General features: G+C 37.5%; 1 protein-coding gene across 2 annotated transcripts in view; it reads right to left on the bottom strand.

Annotated features, from left to right (window-relative positions):
* Positions 1–18192, bottom strand: part of MAP3K7 (mitogen-activated protein kinase kinase kinase 7) — a 70446-nt gene extending 52254 nt beyond the window's left edge. For both annotated transcript variants that reach the window (XM_015136937.3, XM_015136938.3), the window contains exons 1-3: positions 17865–18192; positions 3151–3261; positions 30–95 (exon numbers count right to left, since the gene is read on the bottom strand). In XM_015136937.3, coding sequence (XP_014992423.1) covers positions 30–95; positions 3151–3261; positions 17865–17984 — 297 coding nt within the window. In that variant the 5' untranslated portion in view covers positions 17985–18192. The remainder of the gene's footprint in view (positions 1–29; positions 96–3150; positions 3262–17864) is intronic.
* Between the last annotated feature and the right edge of the window lie 5732 nt (positions 18193–23924).

Raw genomic sequence — 23924 nt, 5'->3', positions numbered from 1 at the left:
AGGTGACGATGAAAAAGTAACAAACTTACTGGATTCAAGCAGGCTCCATAAAGCTTTACAATATTAGGATGGTTCACACGGGATAACTGCCGAAGCTGTTAAGAAATTAAGGTTTCTTTTATAAAGTGATAACTTTTGAAGTACTGATTTCACAGTATCATTAAAATCTTACTGTTGTACAAAACATTTGTTTAAATCATTCAACAATCACTATTTACTATGTAACAGGCATTGTAATCATAGCCTGAAAATACCAAGTGCCTGCCCAGAACGGCACAAAATCCCTGTTTTCCAGTTCATACAGTTTAGCTGGATAGACATGTAAACAAATAATTAAATCAATGTGCAAAGTGCTATAACAGGAGTTATGAACAAGGCATGATGAGTATATAGAATAAAGAAGAGATGAACTCTGCCAAGAAATGTTAGGATATGATCCCAGAGATGGTACTGAGCTGCATTATCCAAAGCAGAAGTCATGTTATCATTGTTATCATCATCTTCATAGCTATGGTTGAACAGTCTAGCTACTCTGCCTGGGGCCCTAATGTGCAATTTAGAGATATCGTATAATTATCACAACTCTGCAAGGTAGGTATTATCATTTCCATTTTAAAGATGAGATTTTAACCTTAAGTCTCAGACAGAGTTAAATGACCTGTTCTATAGTTAAGTGGGATTTGAACTTTAGTCTATCTGACTTAAAATGTGCACTCCCTCTGTATACTTGCCTTCATTCCATTTCCCATTTCTTGAATTCATTCTCTCCTCTCCATTCCCACTGCCATTGCCTTAGTAATCCCAACATGAACTGCTGCAGTGATTATCATAGCCTACTAGCTGGTTTCCCTCTTTCAGTTTTAATCATCCCTGATCCAATGATCCATACTGAGGTCAATGAGGGGTTTGGCTATACTCACTTCTCTTATTCTAGATCTCAAACTTCTTTCTTTGGAGACAGGTTTTGCTCTGTCACCCAGGCTGCAGTGCAGTGGTACAATCTTGGGTCACTGCAATCTCTGCCTCCTGGACTCAGGCAATCCTCCTACCTCAGCCTTTGGAGTAGCTGGGACTATAGATGCACAGCCACCATGCCTGGCTAATTTTTGTATTTTTCTGTAGAGATGGGGTTTTGCCATGTTGCCCAGGCTGATCTCAAACTCCTGGGCTCAAGCAACCCATCTGCCATTCCCAGAGTTCTGGGATTACAGGTGTGAACCATCATGCCTGTCTTCAAACTTCTTTCTATTAATGCATCCCGCCCCACAGCAAACTGCTTCTTGCTTTCATTCTTTTCTCCCTTCTCCTCTCTTTTCTGCGCTTTTTCCACTCTTCTTCCTCTTCTCTATTACATACATTATGCTGCTGGCTCATATTCAGTCCACTAATGTCTCTAAACCTTCATACTGTATGCTAATAAAAAGCTCTATCTATATAGAGCCAACATGTGTGGATTTTTGGTCCTAATAGAAGAATTAGTATCACTATTTATTGTATTTATTTACTATATGAAAATATATTTACTATATTTCATCTTGCTAAGGTTCAGCACTGAGATTCAGATAGCGGATTATACAAGCATTTCTTCCTCCTCTTTCCCTAATTCCCACTAAGATTTAAAAAATTTTAAGGCATAACCTCAGAAGGATGAAGATAATGTAAAGTGCACAAACAGCATACATTTTTGGAAGCTGGAAAGCAAATGACTAGCAATAACTGATACAGCCACCTAGAAGAGCTGCATCATAAACTGGCAATGAGAAAAATGGAGAAGCAACCAGATTTATCTCACAAAGCTTCCAAAAGGTTGGGGAGTGGCGGCAGAGCTAGTTACCTATGCAAATGAGCTAATCAAAGGACAGGGCAGGGGACAGCTTAAAAGACTCAAAGATTCCTTCCTAGACTTCAAATAGCTCAATGACTATCTCTTCTCATCCCAGCAAAAGACTAGAGGTTGATTCTTTAGAGAAGGGGTAATAAATAGCATCTGGACTGGGGACACCAAACATAAATGAAGGAATGAGCTCAAAGTAGTTGTCTCTGGGAAGCAGAAAATTAGATTGGAGGAGGTATAGGAGACTGAAGTCTTTTTCATTAGAATTTTGGAGAACCATTTTATATTACATGCACATCTAATCTGGATTTAAAATTTTTCTTCACGCTATTATGATCTTTTTGACTTGTGATTCCTAATGTTTAACACATATGTTATTTCACTCAGCTTTGTGAAACTGCTAATGTAACAGGAAATGATAAATAGCTTTATCTAAACTGTAATAAAAATATTGCATAAGACAAAGCTGAGGCCAGACTCCTAGAACATACTACTAGAAATCATCTTTTTTAATGCTGACAACAAATCACTTATCAGCATTTCTCAACTCATTCAGCCACTTATAAATCACTTTCTCATATCACAATTAAGTCTTCATTTTTCCATGTTATACATTAAAAAATATGAAGCATATTTTGAAATTATGATTAAATGAAAAAACAGATATAAATTCAGAAGGCTTATAAGGTAGAGGCCACTTATCCATTGGCCAATGAGGTTTAATAGTGATAAAAACATTGATTTAACTAAATAATGTGATCCAAAATACAAAATAACAAAGTTAGTAAAGGATAAATTTGATAATATGCTAATCTCATGATTATTGGATTTTCCTTCGTCATTCAATCTAATCTATTTCTAAGAGAATAGTTGCAAATTTTCATGCTAAATGAGAAAAATCAAATTTGAAATAATTTTTCTTTAAAATAATCTAATTTGAGTTTCTAAAAACATTCCATTTAAAATAAGTGTATAAAATTTCTTAATGTTAGATAATGGGAAAGCATACCATTTCTTTTCTATTTTAAAATTAAAATACTATGCCTTGAAATAGATCTGAATTCCATGGATGAAACTGTTTTAATTCAGGGGTGAATTCACTTATGTAGTTAAGTCTCTTTTCCCCTAATTTTTAATCAGAATTAAGAGTATGAATGAGAAAATGTTCCTACAGCACTAACCTTTGATTAAACCAAATTGCTGATGTTCATGTATACAAAGAAATGACATCTAAGAAACCAATCTTTTTCATAATATTAAATTCACAGAGTATCTTAAGTGCAGAACTACACAAAAGAAATGACATCTCAACTTACCTCTACAATAAAGGCTTTCCTCTCAGATTCACTTTCTATTTGTTTAATAGCAACATCTTTTGCTCTCCACTTAGCTTTGCAAACAACTCCAAAGGCTCCTCTTCCAACAACCTGAGTTAAACAAACAAAAAAACAAACAAAAAATACCACAAGAATCGGAATCAAATAGATCCAGCCCAATATAAAAAACTGAAGCCAATCTTTAAGACTTTAAATTAAAAAAAAAAAAAAGTGGAAATCAACAGTACCTGGATTTGCCACTGAACGAGTATGAATTTTTGTTAAAGTGAGAAGATAATTAAACGCACGCTTGTCTCTATCTTTGAAAGTTTGTTTCTGTACACCCATTCATTCTCAAGAAAAACCAAAAAAGACACACGGAGGAACAAAGTAAAGTGATTTGTTAAACGGAGAAAAAAAAAAAAACTAAAACAGGCAAGATGAATGAGAACACAGAAGATGATTTGGAAAAACAAAAAGCAGGAACATATAATAAATATTTTCAGCTATCATATTTAAGAAATTAAAAATAGCCTTTGAATAATTCAGTAGGGATAGGGAATGGAGGAGAAAGGATACAAATATAGATGTTAAAAAGACTGGCCATAAAGGACAGACAAAATATAGTATTATTTATTCCATGGAATTTTATTCCACAAGAAAAACTACTGATATATGTCATATACAATATGAACTCCAAAAACATGCTAAGCAAAAGAAGTCAGACACCAGAGACCACATGTTGTATGGTTCCATTTATACAAAATGTTCAGAAAAGGCAAATCTATAGATAGATACCTGGGTCCGAGGGTGAAAATAAGAATTAACAGTAAATGAGTAGCTGGTATCCTGACAAAGTGATGAAATTATTTAAAAAAAAAAACAAACAAACCTAATTTATGGTGGTGGCTGACAACCTGGTAAATTTGCAAAACCCACCAAATTGTACACTTCACATGGGTGAATTTTATGATGTGTAAAATATATCCCATTACAGTTATTTTTCAAAAGTCATAAAAATAAAGATCAGCCATGTGTCATACTATTGTTGAAGCCAACTGATGGGTACTGCATGGGTTCATTGCTCTCTCATGGTGTCCTATTTTTACAAATGTTTGACATTTTCCTTAATATAAAAAAATGAAGAAAACAAAAATAGCTTTTGATACTTCTTAGAGTAAATTCATTAGATTTTATCATTGTGAAAGGACCTTAGTTCAGTACCATCTACTCCAATCTCTCAGTTTCCAATGAACCTAAGCACTTTGTATCAAGGCCTTTTTCTTTAGTGAAAAATCTCCATCTCTAACCATATTTATATGTACTATCTATATAGCAGGCACTTAAATAATGCTTTACATATCTCATTTACACGGGCCTAGAGGAAGGTACTAATGCTATCCTCATTTTACAGTTGAAGTCCCTAGCTTTAAAGAAGTAAACTAACTTGCCCAAGGCTATATAGCTAGCAAGTGTTAAAGTGCAGTCTGATGCTGGGTAGTGTAACACCGGAATGTTACCAATCCTAATTTGTAACATATATAAAGCCTCATGTCGGGAAGCAGAAGTTAGTATCTTCCCTTGGAGGAACTTTCACTTTAGACTTACATGAACAAATTCCTGGCACAAAACTCTTCTATAACAAAGCTGACTATAGCTAGTTGATCAAATGAGTTATTATCTAACTGAGGGCACTTTGGAGATTAAAAAGGGGGCATTAATAATAATAATATTAGGATACTAGTTGTAAACTGGGATGTGTATGGCCACTCTAGCCATAGCTTAAATTCCACTTCATGAATCACATAAGGCAGAATGAACATTTACCATATTGTTCAATGTCTAAATCCACTCAAATGGTTAACATTTATTGAATATTTACTATGTACCAGGTACTATTCTATGTGCTTTTCATGCATTAATATATTTAATCCTCTTCCATTTAAAAGGAAGGCAAATGGAGTCACATGGTGGTAACTTGCCCAAGATTGGATGGTCAGAAAATATTCAGAGAAGCCAGGATTTGAAGCCTAGAGCACGTAATAATGAACATACTCTATATTCAGCTTCTGTTCATCAGTGGCTTAAAGGAAATGGAGCTGCCTATAGGCAAAATTGCAAAGTAGGCCAACATCTCTGGTAGCTAATCTTTGTTTTGATGACTTTCCATTTTACTCGTCCTAGCCCTGGGCACTCAGTGTTCTGTGGTTTAGGTTCTTGTTCTCCTTCACAACTCTCATCAAACATTTGTACTTGCCATTCAGTTACTTTATTGTGAATAGAGGGTACTGGCTACCTGGTACCATTAGAATAAATGAAAGAGCACACCCAGGCTCTGAAATCCAATAGACTTGAGTTTGAATGCAGGGCTCTGTCCACCAATTAGCTCTTAATGGTGGACAAGTTTGAGTTTCTGTTTTCTCAACAGTAAAACAGAAGTGCTGACGTTTTCCCTGGTGAATGTCTACAGGATTTGTAAGTTAAAACCAGGTATTTCCTCAAATACTACGAAGAACAGTAAGTGCTTGGAATTGGGTATGAATCAGTGTAAAGAGCTACAGTACTCATTTCTTTTCTTTCTTTTTTTTTTCTTTTGGGTAGAGATGGGATCCCACTATGTTGCCCAGGCTGGTCCCGAATCCCTGGAGTCAAGTAATCCCCCTGCCTCAGCCTCTCAAAATGTTGGGATTACAGGAGTGAGCCATTGCGCCTGACCTGTAGTACTCATTTCTTTCGCAATAAACTAAGATGAATAGCAAGCAGGTCCTAAAAAATTTCAACTTTGTGGCAACATTAGTCTAAGAACACAGGCATGGAGACCAGACTATATCTATTGATATTACTATTAAATACAAAATGATTATCAAGTAATTTATTCTTCAACCATGTATTTATAAATACATCACAGCAACTAGTACTTACTAGGAATCCCCTTCTTTCATTTTCTCTATTTTGAAGAATGTCCATGCAGGGATTCCAAACATTATCTATATTTGTGAATCACACGTTTGTCATAAAAATTCATTTGACTATTTGTAATTCACAAGTGCCACCTAGTGATGAGAGTAGAGCTGATTCTAGGCTTTCGACTTAAAGCCATGGGAACAAAATGTGGCCAAATGAGGACACGATAAACTTTCTCCTTTTTGCTCAAGAAAGCAATTTTCTAGAACACCCTGAAATACAAAACAGGCCCATCCCTGTAAGATGAACCCAGGGGATCAAGAAGCCTCCATTCTTATTAGAGCCATAAGATATTTCACATGTACAGTGAAATGACAGGGTCTAAAATTATAACAAAGAAAGGTGAAGATGTCCAAGGTTGTACTGACCTGAAATATATGATAGAAATAATAACTGCTGTGAATTCAAAGGAGTGAGATTATAAGCACAGTTAATACTTAAAGAATTAAGTTTCTGTGTATCAAAAATGACTTCCCATTTTAAAAAATAGCATAAAGGTAGATACTCTGGGGATAAGAAGAAAAAATATATATAAAGAATGGACCCCTGCCTTCAAGGAATGAAAGTGCAGTAGAGAAGAAATTTAAGACTAAATAATAGTACTTAAAAACTTTTAAACACTTACCAGCTGAAGAGAGCCAAAGGCAAGGGTCCATGATGAAGGCTAATAAACTCCTCCCTCCCCCTTTTCAGGATAAGGTTAGGGTAGGGATTCAAGAGAAAAAAGACTCATACCCCTCTCTTCTCACTTAGATCCCCAAGAGCAGGCATCCTCACAGAATATGCTCTGCAAACACCAGAAGCTTCAAAGGAGTAAGGATTGTGGCAAGGAAGACAGACCGAGGGAGGCCCTACCTCGGGTTCCCTCAGCCCCAGTAGAACATGTAAGGGATATAGAAAAACTCTTGTGAAGCAAAAAGCAAGGTAACTGAGAATTAAGGAGTCTTCTGACTGCAGGAAGGTGGCTGTGGTAGGGCAGAGTGTTGAGACCTACATGAGAGGTCTGTGGGATGGTAGCTAGCTCAAATACTTAATGACGAACACAGCTGGGTTTCAGAGGATTAATGAAAGCCAAGGTGAAGGCCTAGTCAGCAAGCAGGGAGAAATGGGTTAGGTCTTCTGCTTTCTGATGCAAGTGAGGCTTGATGTTGAAAGAATGATGAACTTCATTTGTTTACTCCTTAAACCAATATTTATTTAGTGCCTACTACATCCAGCTACTGTTTGGGACAACAGAAATACAGAAAGAAATAAGACAAAGGCTCTGATCTGATCTACACGAATGCATTTTCTAGTGTATGTGGAGGGAGGGGAGAAGGAGAAAAGACAATCGATATACAAACAAAAGATGAGTAAGAAAAAAATCAGACTAAAAAAATGCCACATAGAACGACGACAACAACAAAAAATAGGATGCTATGGCCAAGAGACTAGTGGCAGCTCCAGGCCGGGCAGTTTGAAAAGGCCATATAAAGAGGTTACTAATCTGACATTCGGATGACACAATGCACCAATCCCAGCACTTTGGGAGGCTGAGGCGGGCAGATCACGAGGTCAGGAGATCGAGACCATCCTGGCTAACACGGTGAAACTCTGCCTCTACTAAAAATATAAAAAATTAGTGGGGCATGGTGGTGGGCGCCTGTAATCTCAGCTACTCGGGAGACTGAGGCAGGAGAATGGCGTGAACCTGGGAGGCGGAGGTTGCAGTGAGCCGAGATCATGCCACCGCACTCCAGCCTAGGTGACAGAGCTAGACTCCGTCTCACCAAAAGAAACCAAAACCAAAACCAAAACCAGAAACAAAAAAACCCCAACAACGAATATAAAGCTTTGCCCTAAGGGAAAAGAAAAACCTCACTACCTTATTCACTTCAATATGTGAGCCCCATCTAAGGGCTATGTGCTATTCTAGGCACTGAAGATACAAGAGTGAACAAACAAAATCAAAATCCTTGTTCTCATTGTCTATATTCTTGTGGAAAGAGACAAATAAAAAGGGAGTTGTGTGCTAAGAAGAAAAGGAGTGTAATTGTGTGTGTATACACACATGTATGCACTCCGCCTTACTCCAATTTTAGACAAGGTAGTCAGTCATGGCCTCACTGAGAAAGCTGACATTTTAGTAATGATCTAGAAAAATACTTGGAGTGTTTGGTGTGGCTGGTGTATAGTGGAGGAAGGGAAGAGTGATTGTAAGGTAAGGCTGGAGGGACAGGCAGAGGTTGGATCCTGAATGGCTCTACCAACCATGAAAAGGAGTTTGAATTTCAGTCTAAGTGCAACGTGAAGGAACTGAAAAGATTCAAGGAAGTAAGGATGTTATATGACTTTAAACAAAATCATTATAGCTCTTAGTTAAAGAAAGGATTGTAGGGAAGCTAGTATATATAAATAGAGACCCATTAGGAAGCCATTATAGCAGTCCAAACAAGCAACAATAGCTGCGAGGGCAAGGTCAATGGTAGTGCAGAAACGGGGCAGACCTGGGACATGTTTTAGAGGTGGAATTAATAGGGTTTGCTGATGCTCTGCATCGGGGCAGGACAGGTGTAGAAGAAAAGAGATGAATCAAGGAAAACACCTAGACTGGACAACAGTTTACTGAGGGATAAGAATGATGCAGATTTTTTTTTTTTTTTTTTAAATAACTCAGAGTTTGGTTTTAGTCATATGAAGTTTAAGATGCCTACTGGATATCCAAGAGGAGATATCAAGTAAGAAGGCAGAAACGTGAGTGAGAGGATCTATGGAGAAGTCAAAGAGATACAAACTTGGGAGTCATTAGCATGTAGTCAGTTTTTCTAGGCAATCAGTTGGAAGAGGTAACCAAAAATAAATATGGAGATATTGGAGTCCAGGAACTGAGCTCTGAAGCAGTTCAACATTTAGATCACAAGAGAGGAGAAGGAATGGGCAAGGAATAGGAAGGAACAGTCCATATGGTAGCAGGCAAACTAGGACAGCGTCAGAGAAGCCAAAATAAAAACACGTTTCAGGAGGAAAGCAGATATAAGGACAGTGAAAGCATATGCCAATGGCTCTAAAAGTGTGGTCTCTGGTTCAGAAGCATCAACATCACCTGGAAATTTATTAGAAATATAAATTCTCAGGGTGCAACCCAGAATTACTGAGTCTGATGGTAGGGTCAAGCAATCCATGTTTTACCAAGCCCTCCAGGTAGTTTCAATGTTTGAAAACCACTGCATTAGGCTAATCTATTAACAATACATAATAAGGCAAATATTTCAGTGGAAGCCGTCATACAGACCAGAGAGCCCTCCCTTGCTGTTGATACTATTTGTGGAAGCTTTCCACAGCACCCATAAGTCATCTTGGGTAGGAGCAAGGGAAAAAGAAAATCCTTATGAGGGAAGACTGAATTCTGAAATAACCGAATTAATCTTGAAATTTCTGAATACAAAGATACTTAAAAGAGATAAGTATTACATTGTAAATATCTTTGTTGTGGCAAGATTAAATGCTTTTCTCTACTGAGTTGAAAAGAGGAATGACATAATTAAATAGTAGTTACAGAAAAATAGTTAAATTTCTGAACTTTTAAAAACAAGTAAGAAATAGAGACAGAAGGAGAGGAGTTTTTGTTGTTGTTGTTGTTGTTGTTTTTTGAGACAGGGTCTCCCTCTGTCACCCATGCTAGAGTGTAGTGGCGCGATCTTAGCTCACTGCAGCCTCTGCCTCTCTGGTTGAAGTGACTCTCCTGCCTCAGCCACTCGAAAGTAGCTGGGATTACAGATTTGTGCCACCACACTCGGCTAATTTTTGTATTTTTAGTGGAGACGGGGTTTTGCCATGTTGTTCAGGCTGGTCTTGAACTCCTGAGCTGAAGCGATCTGCCTGCGTTGGCCTTCCAAAGTACTGAGATTACAGGTGTGAACCACTGCACCTGGCCATAGACAGGAGTTTTGTGCTTTAAACAAAAAAGACTATAAGCATATATCCACAAGAGTAGAAGACAGAATAATTAGATGATATATACAACAAATAAAGTTGTTTCCTGGTATATTTTGCATTCTGATATTAGCTCTCTAAGGGAGAAATCTGAATGGGAATTAGAGGTGGCAGAAGGTGCTATGTAGCAAGGCAGGGCATTCCAATATACTTCTCATTCCTTTCAAGAAATAACATTCTAAAGAAATGCAATTTTATTATCTGTATAACAATAATGCAACCTTATATTTAATAATGTATTATAACTTGTAAAGCTCTTACAAACATGATGGAGTCTGTCACCATAAACCCATGAATATATAGGATTTTTTATTCCAACCTTAGAGAGAAGAAAACCAAGGCTCCAAGAACTGAAGTTACCTATTCAAGGATCATGGAATTAGTAAATCAGAGTCAGCTTTCAGGTATGTTTCATGGTGCCAACAAAACAGAAGCCTGCCAGATACACACAGGATTTGGTCCAGTGCCTGGTACAGAGAAAAATCTACTCAAAGGTAGCAAGTATGATAACAACAATCAACTCTTCAAAAGATTATATTTGAATCAGATTTTTAGCTGTTTAGAAGGGGGTTTTAAAAAGCCCTAATCTCCTTTAAGAAAAAAGAATGAAGTTGGGTTAATACAAGGCTTGTGTATAAAGGGCTTACGGTAGTCTCCAAAGACGGCTGTCAACAATCCCTTCTCTGCCTGTCTCTGCTTAAGAAAGAGTTTTATTTTAGCCTCCTTCACTGATTCTTCCTTCCTCTGTCCAAAGCTTAGATGCTGCTACTTTCCAGGGTTCTGTCCTTGTCCCTTTTCTTTCTGAATCTGTTCTCTAATCTCATGGCTTCATACTCTCAAATCTCACCCATCCAGGTTTTGCTCAAGCTCAAGATGTATTTAAAACTGGTTTGAGACTCAGGGGGCCCTACAGGCTTATTAAGTTCAATATGTCAAATGCTGACTCCATTATCGGTCCCTCACTTGTGTATATTGTAGTTTACTTGACATTAGTTAAGTAGATTTACAGATATTATCTCATTTTAATTAAGTCAATTCTCACATTTTAGAAAGGTTTTATTTCCAAAGTACTTATTGCAACTTGAGCCATGATCAAATGATAGTATGAAACCTTTCATCGCCCATTGTTTAAAAATATTTTATACATACACACTGAAAACTGAGTATACAAAATAGAAAGTGTTTTGTTTTACCAGTAGGAGACAAACAAAGAATTGTGGACACCACTGCTCCAACAGGAAACGCTCGTTAAGAAAGTTCATTACTGTCTGCATTCCACCTCTCTCAGGCTATGTAAAACAGTACTCCACTGACTGGGGAAAACCTTACATGTGTATAGATTAAAAAATATATATATCACATATACTTCTAAGAAAATGTTTCAAATGCAAATATCTTGGTAACAAATTTCCCTGTTGTATTAATCAAGAACATAAAATGGTGGAGAAGATCAGATGTAGAATAATAATATGTCTGGACTACCAAGGCCAAGCCTAAAAACACATAAGGAGATTATGTACATTATTAGATAAGGAATAAGCCAATGTTACAAACTACAGAAAGCAAATTTGATGTTTTTCTTGACATATGGTAGATCAATAGAAAAAACTGGGATATATGGCCACTCTTGAGACATACTGGCAATGGAGGTAAACGATGAAAAAACTTAATATTCAAGTTGTAAACCACTGAAAGAAGGCCACTTTTTATTTACTACTAAATTTCTAGTCCAAGTTCACAAATCAAACATGCTTTCTGAATTGTATTCTTTTCTAAATAATATAGTTTATTTGACACACTATAATTAACAATTCGGTTTTTCTGTTTTTTTAAATTTTTTATAGAGACAGGGTCTCACTATGTTGCCCAGACTCGTCTCAAACTCCTGGTCTCATACAATCTCCCACCTTGGCCTCCCAAAGTATTGGGATTACAGGTGTGAGCCACCGTACCTAGCCCAACATTATTTTAAATGACTGTTTTTTTCCCCAAAGATGAATTTTCATCAAAAGTGTAAAAAGGAGAACATATCAAGTTACAAGTATCTCCCCTACCATACGCATCCAACTAAAATGTTGATCTACAAATAAATATTCCAGATATTCTTCATGACCCTTCATTTGTGAAAAACAAGAGGAATGCAAAAAGGACTTTGGTTATAAAAGGGAGGTCAATTTGGAAATATTTCCTTCTAAATTTATGAATGTTTTCTAAATCACAATGTTTTTGATTAATTACTTTATGATAAGCATTGCTCCCCCTATGGTTGAATCCTCTTTGTTTTGGGTCTAAAACTTTAGTTTCATACAATTAAGTAGATTTAAATTTAATTTTTTAATAAAAATATAGAAGAATATGAGATGGTATATAGAATATTTCCATGCAATTACTATTGAAGGCACAAAAACAAAAGTCACGTTTTGTGTGTATGTGTTATTTTTAAAGAAATTCCTTTAAAAATTAGTTTCTTGATGATGCAAGATGACCCCATTCCTTCAGACAAGTCATGTTAAAGAAAACAAGCAAACACACACCTAACCTAAACTAAATGGAAAAGGATGTATGCCTTTGTGCTCTTAATTTATTATTAAATAATTCTTTTAATTGTTCCGAATTCATGTTATTTTTAGTTCAGTGACCATAGCTTCAGTTTCATCTGGCTCTGTTCTATGAACTATCTGAATGGACCCCTGGTGATACTGGCATTGTTCTGGCTAGAAATGCAGAACATGACAGAACAAGCATAGATCATACATTTATTAGTTAGGACTTAGAGCCTCCAACTATGTTAGAACTTCAATATCTATTAATAAACTGTGGTAGAGTGGAACTGCCATCTGCTGACAAGATGGATTTGATAACATAAAAGTAAAGCTTTGATTATTCAAGCTTTCTTCTGAATTTTTCATGCAGTCTTTTAATACCTGCCACAATACATCTCACCCGTTTACTAGGCTTTTATTTCAAATAATATGCTCATGCTATCTTTTAAGCTACACATGTACAATACAAAAATTATCTCTGTAGCTACCTCTTTAGTAATTCCAGATTTCTACTGAAATCAGTGGTCACTTTCACATCAAAGAATGTATTTATTTTAGGTATCTATAATTAAATAGTGACTAACAAATCTACGTACTCAGTTTGTTTAGACCACTATAAATTAGGTTTTTCTCTAATACCAATTCCCCATATATTTATAACTTAAACCTACAAAATACATGCAACTGTATAAGTTCTATCTATATTTCCTCTTGGTAGTATATTTTAGCTTTTAAAACAAAACCTTTGTGTGTCTCCTTAACAAGGCTGAAGAATACATACAAATGCTGCAGTAATTTTATGTGTCCAATACAGTAGCTTTGTTCCTACACTATAGTTGAGGTCAGCATTATGGGTCTCCCTTTTCAAAAGCAACTATTGTAAATAGGGTCTTTTTAGCACTCTGTAGTAAAGACCTACCATTCGTGGCTTACTCATAGCATCTGGCCCTTTACAGCATCTTTTATCCCTGCTAAACAAAAGTATCTGCTAACTATAATAGAGTTGACATTAAAACAAGACTCAGATCTCATTTCTAATGTAAGTGTTGCCTTAGCCAAATCACGTAACTTAGCTCGTTTTATCACATGTAATATAAGAGAACAAGATAGGCATTTAATTCTTATGATTATGCTGTGATACTTTCATGTACTAATTGAACAAATATTTATAGAGATTCTAGATTCTGGGCATTGGGGTTACAAAAGTGAATAAAGCACCTTACATTTTGCTGAAGGAGAGACACAATTTCAGTTACTGGTAAGTACCATGAAAGATAATAGAAATGACAAAGATCTAGGTTGCTCAGGGAATGCTTCTCTAAGGAAGTATTAATAACATTTGAGGTGGGACTTGATTGGTGAGGAGTCAGTCATTTTAAGTTCTGGGGGAACAGCACTTCAGGCAGAGGAACAACTGCAAAGAAAATTCATCTTAGTGACTTTCCCAACCCATGATGGTCACCTTATTCAAAACCTAGTTTTAAACTTGTCCCTACTCAATGGAACCTTCTGTTATTAACTCTATTTTCAAATTATGGCTTAAGTGTTTAATTTACACTATATTCACAGTTTTAAATCTGTGGTCTATGGTTAACTGTTTTGTGTTTACTCCAGTCTCATATCATACTAAGTCAGACATTTTAAGGAGGTAATCCTAGGATTCTTCTGTCATCTATTTTTTTTTTTTTTGACACAGAGTCTCGCTCTGTTGTGCAGGCTAGGGTGCGGTGGTGTGATCTCAGCTCACTGCAACCTCTGCCTACTGGGTTCAAATGATTCTCATGCCTCAGCCACTCAAGTAGCTGGGATTACAAGCTTGTGCCACCATACCTAGCTAATTTTTGTATTTTTAGCAGTGACAGGGTTTCTCTGTGTTGGCCATGGTGGTCTTGAACTCCTGGCCTCAAGTGATCTGCCCGCATTGGCCCTCCAAAGTACTGGGATTATAGGTGGGAGCCATCGCACCAAGCCCTATTCATCTTTTATAGTACCTCAGAGTATTATGCACAGATGAGAATGCTCATTAAATGCTCAGGACCAAGTACACTAAAAAGGAAATCAGTTTTTTGTTTCCCCTTTCCCATGTTAGGTTTGTTTATAGAGTACTTCAGAAAGTACTGAGTGACACTGTAAATCCAGTGGAAAGGGCAACTGACTCACAAGTGAGAAATCTCATATTCAATTCCCAGCTTTACCATTTACTTAGGCATGCAGCTTCTGGCAAGTCAAACTCTATGACTGCTTGTCAAGATCTGTAAAATGGTATATCATTTGCCAGGTCAACCCAGGATTAGTTGGTCACCAACTAAATTCTACAGGAGACCATGATCACTGTACGTAAAGAACTTCTAAGGTTACTGTAGAAAACAGTTAAATACTGGAAAAAATGAATGTGTTTTCATTTTAGAACTGGAAAAGACCTTAAATGATCTTGTTTAATCCCTCAGTTTACATAAGTAACCACAGGCCCAGAAAAACGTGGTGACTTCCTCAAAGTTACAAAAATATATTATGGCAGAATCAGTACAGCATCTACATTTTCTAATTTTCAGTCCAGAACACTTTCCACTATACCACCCTGTGTAACACTTCTTGCAACCCATCCCCTCTTTTATTCCAATATTCTTTACAGCCAGATCTAGATGGTAAACACTAAATGACTTTTAAAAAGTACCTAGGCAGATTTCTGAGGCTGAGACTTTACCTAATTTGATTGAACTGAACTGAATCTAAGATGTGACAAACTAATACTATTGAGTTACAATATTAGAAATGCAAGATCAGCTGATGTCTTAGAAATATGTATCTACTAAATGATTGCATATTTGGCCTGTGGTTGAATTATTTTTTTTTACAGTTTCTAATTATATTGATATAATGCAATTCAATTATATTGAGAAATACATAATATGATTTTCTTAATTTAGAAGGTAATATTCTCATACAATATAAAATATTGAAAGCAACATAAAGTAGTTTTTGTTTCTGGTCATCTTCCTCTGTTATCTTACAACTGAACTGGAAGTGTAATCTAAGTTGACAAATAGCTAATAAGTGTCCTTGGTTCACTCTGGATTGTGTAACACTGGTTTAATGTATGCAAATGAAGAACATGATGGAAATTATGTAATGCTTTCAATATCAGAAAGATCCAAATACAATCTTTAATGCAAAAATGAACTGAGTATTAAAAATGAAGGGGAATAAAACAAACAAAAAACCCAAATGACTGCCTAATATTAAAAACAAATTTTCGTCTAAAAACAAAATCCTACTCCCCAGAAATGTCCTAAACACACGCACACCCACATACACACAAAGATTGAAACATTATCTAAATTGAGAAAAGGGTCTTGGAAACACAGAAACCTAACCAGAAGTGAAATAGCTTTAGGGGAAGAACATCAAAATGATAACTACCTCCTTAGTAATTTGTTTTTCCATGAATCAAGAATGTAAAAAGCTTTAGAAAGTAGCATACAAAAACTAAGGTTGTAAGAACCAAATGAAGTAAGTTTGTGAAAGCATTTGGTAGACCATAAAGCACAAGTTATTATTATATAACAATTTGTAGACTACAAGCATAGCAATTCACCACAGAGGAGACGTAAACGCTTATTTAAAAACTGCAATTCTTGTATACTGACTCACGGAATTTTTATTCTTAAAAAAGAATATTAGCCATGAAAGTTGGATCAACTATCCACTTCTGGAAAAGGAATTTATCATAGCCTCAATGTAAAAAAAATAAACTTAAAAACATTCCCCCCTCTTTTCAAAATACAGGTCTTCTTTTAGCCATGTGACCTTAAAGCAGGTCACATTTCCTCTCTGGAACTAGGTTTCCTAATATGTGTCAGGCCCTGTGGTAGGTGTTTTGCATATAATGTCTACTAAGATCTGTTATGCAGATAAGATGAAACAGAATTTATTAGCCCTTTCTAAAACTAAAATTCAAAGGGGTTAGGAAACTTGCCCCAAATCACACAGCTAATAATGGCATATCTGATACATTGAACTTTCCTCTAATTCCAAAGACCTTGCTTTTCCCACCATATTATCTTGTAAAATGAGGATGTTCTCAATGATCTCTAAAGTTACTTTATGTGATAAAAAGTATATAATTCAGTAATCCATTACTCTTCCAAAACATGCACAGGAAAAAAAAATTTATTTGTTGAACGTTATCTCACTACTTCGAACTTGCTGACACTTAAAAATAATTTTAGAATTTTAAAGTAGACATAACTTGTTGACAATCTATAATATTTCACTAGGTTTTTCACGGGATATATAACGCAAGTGCTTAATAAATTAAAAAAACGGCAAATAAATGGTAAGATATAGTATTTTCAGCCAAAGTTTTTAACAAGTTCTAAAGTCTCTTTAAAAAATATATATGCAGCTTTTACTTTTCTAAATTTTATAGTCATTAGAACCCAATTTACCTCTCTGTTAATCTGAAAAGCAACACTTTAAAGTCACTTTGAAATAGCTTGTTCTAAAATAAATTACTGCAGAATAAAGAAAGGATATGGGTTTTCTGATAGCGATTTCCAGTCTAATGTTATATTCTGATTGTCACCGATCATTCGTTATCTCTTCAGAATATGCTACTTGAAACATCTTTTGATCGTAGACCAGTCTGTGTTACTTATGGTGAAATTCACCTACGTTAGCCCAACTGAAAGCCGAGCGTTTAAACATTACGAGTATTGCTGTGCGGTATCGGAGAAACTGAGAACCATTCGATGCTAAGGGAAACACTTTATTAGACTTGATGATCTACTAATTTAACAAGCATTTATTGAGCATCCCCTACATGCCAGATACTGAAGTAGAAGTCGAACATAATACAATTATTGGCCATTAAGAACTTCACGTCCAGCGGACTGAAACTCCAGAACGGCTACGATCTTCGCTGAAACTACTACTTACAGATACGAGAACTGGAGGACCACACTGTCTCACCAGTTCATTCTCCTGTTTATCACCGGAATATCAAATCCAAAAGCAAGAGTACTCAAGACAGGAAAAAAGGCAGCTACTCCCGAGCAGTTGAGCTCAGAGAGTAACCCCCACTCCCACGTCAGTGAAGGCTGTTGGGTCTCCCGGGTGGACCCCACAGGGTCCCGCGAATTAGAGGGGCCGGGGAGGCACCTTCAGAGCCGGGACCAGACAGAGGCAGGGGCGGGCCGGGCCGGTACCGGCGTCTCCATGCAGGGCCTCGCTCACCTCTTCCACCTCGATTTCCTTGTAGTCGATCTCTTCAAAGTTGAGGACTTGAGAAGGGGCTTCGATCATCTCACCGGCCGAAGACGAGGAGGAGGAGGAGGCGGCAGAGGCTGTAGACATGATCCCTCGCGGCGCCCGGTGGGGCCGGGAGCGGTGCCGCCCGGACAATCCGGGTGAGATCCACGCCCACCCGCCTCCGGACCGACCCTCAGGCTGGAGCCGCGCAGTCCTGCTACCCGGCGATCCGTGGCGGGGATAGCGGCAGCGGCCACAGCCGGGTCCGGATCTGGCTCCGCTGCGTTTTCCGCCGCTGGGCCCCGCCCACTACACTTCCGGTTCCGGGCTGAAATCGGAAACAGGAGGTGGGCCGTAAACTCCGGGGGAGGGAAGGGGAGAATTTTGTGACTTGGAAAGAAAAGGAGGGACAGGTTGGGGGTGGGGTGGAGTAAACTAAGAAGCAAGCTTGGACCTCTAGAACAAATTTCGCGAGACCTATATTACAGGGCCTCAGCAACCGGATGATACCGCGAGAGAGGACGCCTGACGTAATTAAAGTGCGCGAACGGAAGTGGCGCGGAACATGACGGAAAATCAGCACGGTTGGTCCCTTAAGGACCAGCGGGAAAGATAAAAGCTGGCGTTTGGTCTCTGCTGTGTGAAGTATGTCTTGGCCTCTCTTTCTCTCCTTTGAGCTGCCAGCAGACGGGCGAGGTGGTGTTGAACTGTGTTTTTTGTGACGAAGCTTGCTTTTAAGTTTCATCCCTCAACTAAGTTGACCTGTTTCTTTAAGACGGCTTGCAAAATGTGTTTTCCTCAATGTGGGATATGGAAGGAAGCAGTTGCTCCTGTTACTTTGAGCTAGTCCCTGACGCTATGAGAAATTCTAAAAGAGCGAATCAGATCATGCAACATGAATAACTATGGAGGCTGAGTGATCAAAAACAGAAGTTAATATTTTGGTGTTACAAACTTTACACAGATTAGGTGGATAAGATATTTACACTTTGGTGTGTTCATCTCAAGTTATGGATTACGAGTGCGGGGCACTAGTGCTTTAGATTGGTAAATGAATCATCAACAGTCTCCTTGAAAATCAAATATTTTCATCACCATTTTCAGGACATGAGAAAATACACTCAGAGTTTAAAGCAATTATGGTCCTTACAAACTAGATCAATCTGTCCCCAAGATGGTCAGTATTGCTCATGTTGTACTACCAGCACAAGTTTTAGTTTTAAACTAACTGTTGAACTTTATATAGTCCGTTTGACATAAAGCCTAACTGTGGAAAATTGGAGTTAGAGATGAAGATTTAAAGACCAAGGATGGATTCCTGCGAATGTCAAATTCTAAGTTTCAGTAAGAGACTGAAAGGAGGAAGTGAGGAAAATAGTAATTGGAACATCACCAGAGGTGAGCTTTCCAATGAAGAAGTAGCCAACCAAGTATATGCTGTACAGAATTATGTTAAACACATTTGGGATTGCAACTAGATCATTGGATTTGACCATCAAGAAGTTACAAACTTCTTGGAAACGTTCTGTCACTTTTTATTCACAGTTCTAGTGACTCGCAATGACAGTTTGATGAGTGGATAAAAAAATGAAAGAAGCAATAATTTCTTTCCACTGTACACTCTTTGTTTGCATGATCTTACCCAAGGTCTCTGTTTCTCATACCATTTTTATAATGATGACTTCTAATCTCCGAATACTCAAGATTTTTCCTGAATTCTGGACCTATTGGACATCTCTATTTAGATAAACAACCAAACTTCAAGATACCACAGCAAATTCAAAAGTTGTCACCCACCACAAATATATTTCTATGTGATTTTCCTATATCACGTAAGGATGCCATCACCCAGTTGGTTGTCTGAGAAGTCAGGGCATGTGAAATGATGTGTGGTGCACTGATACCCAATATAAGCTGATTTAATCAGTGGCACAGTCATTTTCACCTGTCATTCCCCTTGCATTTCCAAACAAGGATGGTCACTTCTTACCTTGTGCTATAACTGCAGGTCTATATCTGATTTCCCTTTAACACCTTGATCTTGCTGCCAGGTGGGAACTCAATAAATACTTACATATTCTGTACAAATGAATAGCTTTTGTCAGTCCTCCCTTTCCCTGGAGTATAAGACATGTTTTCTGTACCTTCAGTTTAGGACTGGAATCTTGACAAAGGGCTAATTACTACAGCCATGATGCAGTTCTCCTGCTTGATTATTTTTCCCCAAAATTTTGTTACAAAAATGTCAAATATAGAGAAAGGTTGAAAGAATGTTTATCATAATATACATATGTGCATCTCTCCATTCATCCGTATTTACATCCATCTACCATTTTGCTAGATGCATTTCGAAGTGAATTGATTACATGATTTTGAATATCTTCTACCCCAACACTTCTGTGTTTTATCCACTGATTTGGACTTCTGATATTGATGCCAGTCTAAAATCAATTTTTGTCCAACTTGCTTGGAGATTATTTTTTTCTTTTTTGTCTGCCTGCGCCTTTTCCCTAGCTTCTGATAATAGATGGAAAGTTTCATTAGTTTTTATGTCTCTGGGTTCAGTCATTCCCAAGGTTCAATCCATCGCTCACATTCTGTGATTTGGTTATGTGAGCTAGTAAATTACCATTTCATTTAAGCTGGTCCCAGCTGCATTTTTTGTATGACAAAAAATGCAGGATTATCTTGCAACCAAATAATCCTAAGTAATAAAGTTTAAATGCAGAGGAATGATGGAGGGGAACTGAACCTCTCTCAGTTCACTTCAATTTTGACTTTACATTTCCTTTAACTTTCATGAATAAAGGATAGAAGCTTGACTTCACAATTTCATGTCAGCTTCAGTCACCAGTCCATATGTCTCTACAAATTTCCAGATACATATCAAAACTATTTAGGTAAATTCCTTGAAGTCCCTCTGAGTTCGAGCACTCTCTGCCATTCTCCCTCATGTCAGCACCCTAATAACTACTCTCTAACTTCCAACTCTGTCTTCAATTTTGGCCCTTTTATACTCTCCAGGGGATGAGAGGACAAGGGTTTCAAAATCCATTTCCCACCTCCTCTTCACTTGTTCTAAATGAGGTTCTGATCCTATTTGGCTCATTTTGGGTGTAGCAATATCTGGGACCTATTTTCATGGAGGCTTAGCAGAAACTGGGACTAAAGTAGCAGCACTTTAATGTTCTGGGTCACATATATGTCAGACAAGTGCTCCATATTTCCATCATAGGCTTGATGATAACATCAATAATTAAGTTTCCATTATTCTCTTCTGCCTTTTGTGGTATTTGCTATAGTCTAGAATAGTGTTTCTCAATCTTTTTTTCTTTCATTATTGCTCTTTTAAGGAGCCTTTTTAGACTTCTTAATGCCCCTCCTCAAATTTTAATACCTCAGATACACTGTATATCTATTTATGTATTGTATGTATATTTGTTCTTTATGTGTAAAAAGGGTAAGATTTTTCTCTCCCCAGTTTTTGCCCCATTTGGAGGTGTTATTGCCTCCATTGAGAATGCATGTACTACCAGTTTCATTCTTCACATGACATATCACAAAGTACAACAGAGAGCATCGCTTGGTAGCCATCTCAGAAGAACAGGTAAACATTCTCTTTCAAAAGCCCTTGGTAAGTGTATCCTTGAGGGATGGGAAACAGGATGCATGAGGATACACACACAGTCATGCGCTGCATAATGATTTTTTGGCCAACGGACGTCATATGTGGCAGTGGTCCTATATGATTATAATGAAGCTGAAAAAATCCTATTGGCTAGTGACATTATAGCCATAGTAATGTCATAGCATGACACATTACTTATAGTTCATTACTCGTGTCTGTGGTCATGCTGGTGTAAACAAACTTATGCTGCTAGTCATACAAAAGTATAATACAATTATGTCCAGTGCATAATATTGATAATGATAACTATGTTACTGGTTTATATAACTACTATACTATACATTTTATTATTATTTTAGCGTATACTCCTACTTCCATAAAAAACCTATAAAACAGCCTCAGGCAGGTCCTTCAGGGGGTATTCCAGAAGAAGGCATTGTTATCATAAGAGGTGACTGATCCCTGCATGTTATTGCACCTGAAGACTTTCTGGTGGGACAAGATGTGGAGGTGGAAGATAGTGATGTTGATGATCCTGACCCTGTGTAGGTAGACGTAGGCCAACACGTGTTTGTCTTAGTTTTTAGCCAAAACGTTCAAAAACTAAAAAAAAAAAAAAAAAATTAAAAAAGTGTATAGAATAAGGACACAAATAAAATACTTTTGTACAGCTGTTCAGTGTGTTTGTGTTTTAAAGCTAAGTGTTATTACAAAAGAGTCAAAAAGTTTTAAAAAGTTTAAAAGTTTGTGAAGTTATAATAAGCTAAGGTTAATTTATTGTTGAAGAAAACTTTTAAAAAATAAATTTAGTGTAACCCAAGTGTACAGTGTTTATAAAGTCTACAGTAGTACACAGTAATGTTCTAGGCCTTCACATTCACTCACCAGTCATTCACTGGCTCACCCAGAGTAACTTCCAGTCTTGCAAACTCCATTTATGGGGAGTGCCCTATATAGGTATACCATTTAAAAAAATCTTTTATATTGTATCATTACTGTACCTTTTCTATCTTTAGATACACAGATACCATTGTGTTACATTTGCCTGCAGTATTCAGTATAGTAACATGGTTTATACAGGTTTGTAGCCTGGAAACAGGTATACTTGTTATACCTAGGTATACCATATAGCCTAGGTGTATAGTAGGCTATATCATCTATGTTTGTGTAAGTACACTCTATGATGTTCACATAATGATGGGATTGCCCATCAACACACTTCTCAGAACTTATCCCTGTAGTTAAGCAATGCATGACTGTACGTTGTTTAACTTAGATTGAGGGCTCCTGGAAACATGGGCTCTAAGGAGGAGGAGGAGATGCTAACCCGAAGAAAAATCTTAATACCGTTAGGAACAGCAAAGCAGGGAATGGTTGGTGGGTGGTGGCTGTGCAACCAGCAAATGCTCATTATTCATATGTTTATTCAGATTGAGCTCTGTGATGGTTAATTTTGTGTCAACTTGATTTGGCTAAGGGATACCCAGCTAGCTGGCAAAACATTATATCTGGGTGTGTCAGTGAGGGTGTATTTGGAAGAGATTAGCATTTGATTAAGTGGGCTGAGTAGATCTGCCCTCACCAATGTAGGGAGTCATCATCCCATTGTTGAGAGCCCAATAGGACAAAAAGGTGAAGGAAGGATGATTCACTCTCTCTTCTTGAGCTGGGACATCTATTTCCTCTGTACTCAGACATCAGAGTTCCTGGGTCTTGGCCTTTGGACTTCAGGACTTACACCAGTCCTCCCCTCAGGCCTTTAGAGCTGGTCTGAGAGTTACACTCTTGGCTCCCCTGATTCTCAGGCCTCGGACTGGATTACACCACTGGCTTTCCTGGTTCTCTAGCTTGTAGAAAGCAGATGGTGTAACTTCATGGTCTCCAAAATTACATGAGCCAATTTGCATAAGAAATCTCCTTATATATATCTTACAGGTTTTGATTCTCCGGAAAGCCCTAACACAAGCTCTATACCTAGAAAGTGCTATTTTTACTGCCTGAGAACCAAATCCACCCAAACCCAGTTAAATATTATTCTTTCCAGGAAGTTCAGAAATAGTTTTCTGCTGCACTATATTCAGAACTGGAGTATGCAGAGGATAGCCAGCCCCTTAGCATTTTAGTGACACTGCTAGAGAGCAGCATTTCTTTGATATATGCATTTGTTCTATATTTTCTACCCTCCGTATCGTCATCCGAGGTCTTTGGCATCCCAGGAGAAACTAAGCTGGAATTTAGCCAACTCATGGAGCTGAGGAAGGGTAGGTGTTCCAGTTACCCACAATGTAGCTTTTAAGGGTGAGCATTGCCAAGGTGGAGTAGAGGCTTCCGGCAAGTGCAACTCCGAGACATTCTCTGACATCACAGTTAGCTGACATTTCTGTTTGCAGGTAACATTCTCTCCTTTAACCCCATCC

Source organism: Macaca mulatta, chromosome 4 (genome assembly GCF_049350105.2).
Source record: "Macaca mulatta isolate MMU2019108-1 chromosome 4, T2T-MMU8v2.0, whole genome shotgun sequence".
Classification (NCBI taxonomy): Eukaryota; Metazoa; Chordata; class Mammalia; order Primates; family Cercopithecidae; genus Macaca; species Macaca mulatta.
Note: the sequence above shows the minus strand (reverse complement) of the source record. Positions and strands in the feature narration are given on the sequence as shown.